Genomic DNA, 9454 nt, shown 5'->3' with positions numbered 1-9454 from the left:
TAAGCTATTTCCCCCAAATTGAAACTTTTCCCCCTAAAAAAAAAGGGGGGGGGATAAAAAAAAAAAAAAAAAAAAAAAAAAAAAAAAAGCAATGTTTCTGAACCTGGGTTATTCACCCCTATGGGGTCATTTAGCAAATTGTCCTAACTAGGGAGGGGAGGCAGACCTGGCACCTAATATGCAGAGGCCAGGGATGCTGGTAAACATGTTGCGTGTACAGGGAAGACCCCACCAACCAAGATCCAGCCAAACCAAAATAACAAGAGTGCAGAAGACGAGAAACTCTGGCCCAAGATCTTACAAACCGACTTCAGCTGTGACCCAGTCTCTCTGACAGAGCCCCATGTAGGTGAGGACAGGATCCCCGCCCCCATTTCAGAACTCCTATGAAGAGTTTTCTCTCTACGCACTGTTTGCCATCAGGAGACAGTACAGCCAGGGACTGGAATCCAGTCCCTTTGACTGCTGAGTTCTGAGACCTGGAGCAAGCCACTGAGCCTCTCTGTGCTTCCCTCTCCTGTCTGGAAAGCAGGAATAATCACTGCTGCATAGTAAGGCTTATATAAAGTGGTGGCTTCTGCTGTCTTCTCATCCCCCAGGTGACCATGACATCATCAGAGCCTCCTTCCATCACTGGAGTAGTCAAACAGGCCTCTCTTGAATGGTGATCAGCTAAGAAGCTTGCTGCCTTGGGCAGTAAGCCATGCCCACCCATTCTGGGCACCAGACCCCTCTAGAGATAGAGGTCTCCCCCGGTCAACTTCCCAACACTTACCAACAGGGTCCACAAGGTCAATGTGGTCCACAAAGTCCCGCTTTCCCAGGTAGACAGTGAGCTGGGAAGGACAGGCACAAGGGCGTTAGAGGTTATAGGCCATGAAAACACAGGCCCCTGCCCTGGAACTGCCACAGATAACCTAGACTCATTCCTACCCCTTATTAGAACCACAACAAGATGTGCAGCCTCACCCTAACCCTAATATTAATGATAGCCAAACTTTAAAAAAGTTTTAAAACACCTCTGCCTCCCAAAAGCCTTGAAAGAGTTATTATTATTCCCATTGTTCAGAAGAGGACACTGAGGCCTGGGGATGTCTTCAGACCAAGCACCATTGAGGGTGGAGCTGCAACAAAGCAGGTCAGGAGCAGGAGAGCCAAGCCTCCTGGGGAGGGCTGAGAGACCAGACAGGCCAATGAGGCCAGGCACTCAGTGCAGATGCTAATGCTGGGTCTGAGCTCTTCAGCTGCTTCTCCCTGTGCCAGGCAGAAAGCCACTTACATGAAGACTTGCTTCCCCTGGTTACCAGCCAACAGGGCAGAGCCCTGAGCTAAAGCTCCAGTGTCTCAAAGCTGAACTAAGCATCCCCCTAGATACTCCCTGCTCCTCAACCATCCCTCAGTCCTGACCATTCTACCTCCACCACATTTCTCAAGTAGACCACATTAGCCCCTTGACATTCTACAGCCCCATGGGCTGTAGACTGATCACTCCATCTTAGCCACACCTTAAATGCAAATCTAACCTAGCAGCTGCTTCAGACAGCTGAGCCTATCTGGAAATCCTTTAACAGTTCCTCTGTGCCTGGGGGTAAGGGTAACAAATGGGTTTCATTCTAAGGATCAAGTCTAATTGACTGGTTGGGGCTGGATTGCCAAGGAATCCAAGATGGGATTCTGGCACAGAAGGAAAGGGTGAAAGGTGATTAGTGGTGTCTTCTGTGGGCACTGAATAGAGATATGGAAGTGTACATGATGCTACCTGCCAACTCAGGGTGCATGAGTTGTTAGGCCTGGCTACAGGACTCCTGCCACGGAGCCCAGTATCTTCCCCAGCTCCACTCCCTCTGCCCCACACTCCTTTGAATTTTATACTTCAGCCTAGAATGCCCTTTTAGCCATGGTGACCAACCCTGGGCATCCCAGAATCTCACACTTGGCACTTCATGTAGGGATGGCCGACGTCTGTGCCGATGAGCACTGTGCCTGATTCATCTTAGTATACCCTCCCTAATCCCCACAGGGCCTGACCCAGACCTGGCACAGAATGTCAGTAATGTGTATTTGCTGAATAGAGTGCAAAAGCAGGATAGATCCTGGGGCCTGTGGGAAGGAAGAAGGAAGCACAGACCCTGGGAGCCCCTGGAGAGTGAAGGGACAAGGTGACACCATGATCTCTCACCCCAAGGGACTCTGGACCACTGGTCTGTATTTCTCACGCCCACACTTATGTCTCTCCAGGGCAGGCCACGCCATCGCTCCCCAGCCTGGAATCCCAGAAGTCCACATACAAAGCTTCCAGGGAGGGCCCCTCCCCGTTTGGATTAAAGGTTCCTGAGAACAGAACCGTGTCATCCCCAGGCAGTGAGCAATATCTGCCTTTCCCTTGGGAACACTTTTTCCTCTCCTGGCTAACAGAGGACCCCAGAGTGTGGACCCAGGGAGGAGCTGGTGTGCACCATTGACTCACCTTTCCATTGGGGCTAGCCTTCTTGAACACTCTGTGGAGAGAAAGAGAGGTTAGTGGGTTCTGTCCAGGCAAGATCCTGCAGGCCAGCCTGAGGAAGGGCCTCAGACTAGGGCCTGGAATGTCCCATAGGTACCAGCTCAGCGTGGAGAGCAGGACAGCTCCTGTACTTTCACCACTCCCTCCTGGGATGAACCCCAGCCCCCTGCAGCCCTTCTCCAGTCCTGCACACAGCAGGCTGAGGGAGCCTCACAAGTCCAGGCTGGCACAGGAAAAGCGTCAGGTGCCCATGAGGTCCCAGTAATCTGGTCCCCTCTCCTCCCCATCCCTGAGTCACCTCCTGTCACTCTCCCTCACTCCTCTCCAGCCACACTGTTCCTTGCCCTTCTTCACCCCACAGGAAACAGGGGGGCGAGGGGGGGATTCTGTGCCAGGCCTTTGCTCTAGCAGTTTCCCTGAAGCCCCTCTAGCCCCATGATACTCTCCCCAAATATCCACTTACCCAAATCCACTGCCTTATTTGCTGCTTCAACCTATGCCCACCTAGCCCCCAATTCCCTTGCTTCATTCTTCCTGTCTCCCCCAACACCCATCTAACCTTCCCCAGGCTTTGTCCATTCCATGCCTGGTCTGCCTGCCCCCTACCATGCCCACTCCATGGGAAGGGGAAGACTCTTTTCTCCCCTGTCCGTTGATACAGTTCAATCTCCCATAAAGGCACACCTAACTTGTTCAATAAATATGTATTAATGATGGCAGGTGGCAAAAGATCAATAAATATTAGTTCTATTAAAAAGGCAAATGAATGAACTGCCTTGTTTCACTTAGAGAGACATAGGAAAGCTGGGGAAGATCCCTGTGGACACACAGCAAAATACTGGGCATGAGGTTAGACAGCAATGTAGTCCCTGGATCCTGAAAAGTGTCACTTGCCTTCTACAGCAACTCTTTCCCTTTCCCAGAGCTGTCTGGGAGCCTGAGGCCCCCTCACCTACCCACCATCATCCAGTCCACAATTTCCCAGTTACTATTGTGGGGGATAGAAGAAAAGTGAAACACCGAGATCCAGAAATGAGAAAAGGTGTTGGAAGATGGAAGGGAGGTGGGAAAAGAAAGGGCGGAGAAGAGGAGGGGAGGGGAGGGGAGGGGAGGAAAGACATGCAAGTATGAAAATAAAAGATGAACAAAAAATGGGAAAAAGAAAACCAGAGAAGAAAATAGAAACAGTTTGAAGCAGAAAGAGATCGGACAGACTAAGGAAGATGAAACAGGTTCACAAGGCTCAGAAGACCTGTACCAAGAGACCTGTGCCCAGACCCTTCTGGGAAGGGGGTCCATAGCCATCCACGGTGGTGACTCTGTGGGATCTTCACAGCAACAGCCCTACCTCACCCTCCCTCCTGGGACCTAGGGAACATTGTTAGGTCTCAGCATTGCTTGCCAAGAAGAGCTTGGCCCAGCCCTCCCCATCACCACGCCCGCTCCCCTCAGGGCCCTGAGCACCTCTCCTCCTCATCAATATTTATCAGTTGGGAGTGTGAAGATGCCACAGTTGGCTGGGGTGTGATAACTGCTAAAGTTGGGGGGGGGGTGGGGACAGATCACTAGGTCTGAACCAACATCTCCAAGCAAGGAGTTAGGAACTCCACGCTTGTCTAAGAGAGCAGAGAACTGAGACCCCTGTGGCTTCCAAGTCTCACACACCTCCAGCCTTTGGTAACCCAGGGTTTGAGGGAAAGGAAAGACCACACGGTATAAATAATAGAAAGGGAAAGCCATTCCAGTGGCTGCTGGAAGGGGTGGAGGCACCCAGGCACACCAGTGGGACAGTAATCACCATGGGAAGAAAAGAGTATGGGAGGGAAGGAGGGAGAGAGGGAGGGTAGAAGGTTTATTGAGCACATAATTATTTCTCATAGCAGCATTGTAGAATGGAAATTATAACTCCCATTTCAGAGATAATTAACTTGAGTCTCAGAGATACATTAATTTGCCCACGAGCACAGCAAGCAAAGGGCTGGGTCAGGATCCAGACCCACTTCGCTCTGAGCCCCCAGAGGCTGGTGCCTTAATCCAACTGTTTCCTAAAGCCGGAATTTTAGCAAGAGCAGGAGGAACAAGAGAGAATGAGGACCAGAGGGGAGGGGGAGGCAAAGAGAGAGAAAGGAAAGGGTGATTGGGGTAAGGGACAGAGTGGGGGTGTCAGGGGCAGGAAGTACAAGCCAGCTGTGGGGAATGTCCTGCCACCACCTGAGTCAGCACCGGGGGTCACCTCCTTCAGGAAATGGGGACTCTGGTAGCTTCCTCAAACAACAACAGCAGCTGTCGCTGTTTGTTATTCTCAATCAAGCCTTGAAGTTATTTTTCCCAAGACAATGCTGATCCTAAACAATCCCATTTTAAAGATGTAAGGATTGAACCTCAAAGAGGCCACCCTGGTCTTTCAGAGCCCACATCCCAGCCAGCCATGACACTGCCAAGCTCTCCGGTAAACTTCCTCAGCTTCTGACCCCTAACACTGTCAGAAAAGAGGCTCTCCATGGGGTACTCTCAGTTTCCCAGGATTCCATGTGTGCAACACCAACCAGAAGGCTCTGTCTATGCACGCACCAACGTAACCTAAACCCGTGATCGCAGACAACCTTGCAGGTGTGGGCGGCTGCATCTGGTTCATCCCCAGTTCTGCCTGTGTCCCACAACCTGAGCCTCAGTCACAGTTAGGTTCCCCAAGGAGAAATACCAGCCATCTCCTTTCTTAAGGCTCAGGATAGCTCAAGAGAAAGGGGGGTCCTAATAAGGAGGCCAAAGTCTCACGGGAAGGATGCGCAGGCAGGACGTGCTGGGGCTGGAGCCAGGAACGGGGACGCCATCAGGAGCCTCAGGCCTTCGCTCCAGGTCTCCACTGCTCCTTCTGGGGCTGCAGGTCCTGCTGGCCGCGCGGCTGTCTGTGCGGCTGCTCCATTGTCTCTGTGGACCAGCTCGCCTGCTTACTCAGGGCTTTTGTGCTCCTCCATCCTTTGGGCTCGCATGTGACTCACACTCCAGCCCTGTTTCTACCCGGCCTCTCACTCAGCTTCCCACTGCTAACTGACTGAATGGCCCAATTCCAAATTCCCAGGAGAGGAATCTGATTGGTCAGCTTTGATTAGATGTCCTACCTTGGTCCAATCACCTATGCCCAGGGTATACCCTGTAGTCTGTGAAGCATGAAGAGAAAAGGGTCTGTAGGTTAGTATTATCAGAATCAGGGGTCACAACCCACTAATTGATAAGAAAATCAACTTAAAATATTGAGGGGGAGATGGCTCAATGGGTAAAGCACCCGCTGACAAGCATAAGGATGTGGCATGCACATTTGTAACCCCAGCAATAGAAAGGTGGAGACAAGAAGATCCTGGGGGTGCTCTCTTGCCAATCAGTCTAGCCTAAATGGCAAGCTCCCGGTTCAGTGAGAGGCCCTGTCTCAAAAAATGTGAAGAGGCCGGCGAGATGGCTCAGCAGGTAAAGGCACATATCACCAAGTCTGATAACCCGAGTTCAATCCCTGGGACCCACATGGTGGAAAGAGAACTAACTCTGGAAATGCTATCTCCATAAACACATTGCAGTGCATGTATACACACACACACACACACACACACACACACACACACAGGAGGGATGGCGAGAGGGAGGGAGAGAGGAAATTTTTTAATTTATATAAATGGTGGACAATAGAGGAAGATAACCAAAATTGACCTTTGGCCTCCACATACACACACAGGTGAGTCCATCTGCATCACACTAAAGATTTTTTGGTTTTAAGGAAACAGAATAGAACAGAGTATATAAGCACACACTGCATGGTGTAAAGACACAATAAGTATGACTAGAGTCACTGTGTTCTGTTTCCCTCTAAGGCCGGGGATATGGAGAGATCGAGCAGCTCTACTCTAGCACACCCATGTGGTTTGCTCTGGTTTACAAAAAGAAAGTACAAGTACCACTTGTCACTTCTAGGCAGATGCACTGATGAACTGGTACATAACCCCCCAGGCCCCTCATGTTCACTTCCTATGGCTGCAATTACAACACTCCACAAATTCAGGCTCTTCAAGCAGAATTTCAGAAGTTCAGTAACCTTCTAGGGCTAATATCAAAGTGTTCTTTCTGAAAGTTCTAGGGCTGAAACTGCTTCCCTGCACACTCTGGCTTCCAGAAGCCCCTTTCCTGTCTCAGTCTCCTTCCTCCACCTCCCAAGCCAACAAGAGCAGATGGAGTTCCTAGTACATGGTATCACTCAGATCTCTTCTGCCTATCTCTTCTGCTGAAAGACCCTTGAGATGACATTGGATCCAGCTGGGTAATCCAGAAATGATCTCTCTGTTTTAAGGTCAGCTAACTGGCAACCTTGACCCCATCTGCAACCATCTTTACCCTTTGTCATGTAGCACCATTTAGAGGCTGCAAGGATTAGGGCATGGATGTCTTTGAGGAAGCATTCCTTTGCCTACCAAGCTGTCTTCTTCCTCTGCTGAAATCAGCAATGTTCTGGCTTCTCTCCTACATGGCAGCACTTGAGTCTTATCAGAGCCACGATTTTAAAACATAGAATCCCGAGGCATTTTGTGGCTGCAGTAGAGCAGCTAGTTGGTACCTAACACAGGGAATAAGTTGATCCCAAAATTCGTAGGGAAATCACAGACCAGGATTGCCAAAACAGTCTTGAAAAGAATAGAACCAATTTGAGAGACTCAAACTTCCCAACTTCAAAACTTACTGCAAAGATGCAATAATTAAGATTGAATGGCACTGACATATAGACATATAAATCAATAAAAGAGAATTGAAAGGACAGAAATAAACCCATATATTTATGACAATTGATTTTTGACAAGGAAGCCAGGACAAGTCAATGGAAGGAAAGAACAGTACTTTTTTTGTTCTATGTAGCTCAGGCTGGCCTCAAATTCTAGGCTTTCCTGCCTCAGCCTCTTCAGTGCTGGGATCACAGGTGTAAGCCCCCATACCTGCTAGAAGGTCTTTTCAACAAATGATAAAGGGACAACTAGATATCCACCTACAAAGGAATGAGGTTAGACCCTTACCTCATACCATACACAAATTAGTTCAAAAGATCCAAATGTAAAAGTTACCATCATAAAACTCTTAAAGCATAAGTGCCTAAATCTTCATGACCTGGAACTGAGCAAAGATTTCTTAAACATGACACCAGAAGCACAAGCAACTAAAGGAAGAAGAAATAAGAAAATATCTGTGTCAAAAGGGTTACTATCAAGAAACCAACAGGGCTGGAGAGATGACCCAGAGGTTAAGAGCACTTGCTGCTCTAGCAGAGTACCAATTCCCAGCACCCATGTGGGAAGGACGTCACAAGTACCCATTACTCTAGCTCCTCTGGCTGCCATGGGTACCAACATGCACACACACACACACACACACACACACACACACACACACACACTATCTATATTTACACACACAATCTATATTTAAAGAAAAAAAAAAAAAAAGAAGAAGCACAAAATAACTCAAAAGCAAACAGCCAAAGAACCTGTTAGGATTTATTTCAGTTGGCCAGTCTCCAAATAAGTAGCCAATCAACACATGAAAAGATGTTTAAGAATGCAAATCAAGGGGCTAGTGAGATGGCTCAGGAATTAAGAGCGCAGGCTGTTCTTGCAAAAGACCCAGGTTTGAATCCCAGCACACACATGGTGCCTGACAACCATCCATAACTCCAGGTCCAGGGGATCTGATGCCCTCTTCTGTCCTCCATGGATACTGCCCAACACACGTACACATATATTCAGGCAATATACTCATAAAATAAAAATAAAAATTTAAAAAATAAATAATTTTAAAAAAAGAATGCAAGTCAAAACCACACTACAGGGAGCCCAGCATGGTAGCAGAGGTAGGTGATCTCTATGAGATAGAAGTTAGCATGGTCTACATATGACCAGGCCAGCTGGGGCTACAGAGAAACCCTGTCTCAAAACAAGTAGGAGGAGGAAGAGGAGATGGAGGAAAAGAAGAACATGGAGAAATAAAGTTTCATACAGGGCCTGTGGGAATGCAAAGTGGAGTGGAAAGTGGTATAGCCACTTCAAGAGATGGACAATTCCTCCAAGTTAAACAGAGTTAAGATAGGACCCGTCTAGCCCACTCCTAGATGCAGACCTAAGAGAGCTAAAAACACTTTTTTAAAAAATTTTAAAAAGACTTGTCCACAGCTACATCTGCAATAAAATAGCCACAAAAGGGAACTGCCCATCAGCCGATGGATGTGGCATATGCAGACAATGGAATAGTGTTCAGCCACAAATGAGATGAAAGTGATCTAAGCTGCAACATATGAACCCCGAAAACATAAAGCATTTTGCTCAGTTGAAGAGACCACATGTTGTGTGATTCTACCTGCATAAAATGTCCAGATTAGGCAAATTCATAGACAGAAAGCAGACTGGTGCTTGGTGGGTGCCGAGAAAGTTAGAGAAGAAAGGAGAGTGCGTGCCCATGGACCCAGAGTTTCTTTGGGGGGTGATGGCGATGAAAATATTCTGGAAATAGATAGTACTGATAACAAGCCTTGTAGACATACTAAATTCATGGATTTGCACACTAAGATGTAGGTGTTACGGTAACAAAATTATACTGCATTTTTAAAAAAGAAAGAAAGGCTGGGCATGGTGGTACATGCCTTTAGTCCTAGCTCTGAAGCAGAGGTGGGCAGATCTTTGTGTGTTCTAGGCCAGCCTGGTCTACACAGTGAGACTCTGTCTCAAAAAAAGAGAGAGAGGTGGGATTAGTGGCACGAGTCTTTAGTTCCAGAAACTCAGGAGGTAGGATCAAGTGTATCTCTGTGAATTCAAGGCCAACCTGGTCTACATAGCAAGTTCCAGGCCAGCCAGGGCTATAGAGTAAGGAAGGAAGGGAGGGAAGGGAAGGAGGAAGGGAAGGAGGAAGGAAGGAAGGAAGGAAGGAAGG

The 9454-nt window shown here is 48.3% G+C and overlaps 1 protein-coding gene across 8 annotated transcripts in view; it reads right to left on the bottom strand.

Annotated features, from left to right (window-relative positions):
- Positions 1 to 9454, bottom strand: part of Arrb1 (arrestin beta 1) — an 84756-nt gene that overhangs the window by 26682 nt on the left and 48620 nt on the right. For 5 of the 8 annotated variants that reach the window (XM_008844243.2, XM_017800883.2, XM_008844244.2 and 2 more), the window contains exons 1-3: positions 5279 to 5521; positions 2468 to 2498; positions 776 to 836 (exon numbers count right to left, since the gene is read on the bottom strand). In XM_008844243.2, coding sequence (XP_008842465.1) covers positions 776 to 836; positions 2468 to 2498; positions 5279 to 5334 — 148 coding nt within the window. In that variant the 5' untranslated portion in view covers positions 5335 to 5521. Of the gene's footprint in view, positions 1 to 775; positions 837 to 2467; positions 2499 to 5278; positions 5522 to 9454 lie in introns of those variants that run through there. The other 3 variants (XM_008844245.3, XM_008844246.3, XM_017800885.2) reach the window with 1 other exon arrangement.

This window comes from Nannospalax galili, unplaced genomic scaffold, assembly GCF_000622305.1.
Source record: "Nannospalax galili isolate Female #2095 unplaced genomic scaffold, S.galili_v1.0 scaffold278, whole genome shotgun sequence".
In the NCBI taxonomy this organism is placed as follows: domain Eukaryota; kingdom Metazoa; phylum Chordata; class Mammalia; order Rodentia; family Spalacidae; genus Nannospalax; species Nannospalax galili.
The sequence above is the reverse complement of the archived record's forward strand: the minus strand, read 5'-3'. Positions and strand labels throughout refer to the sequence as shown.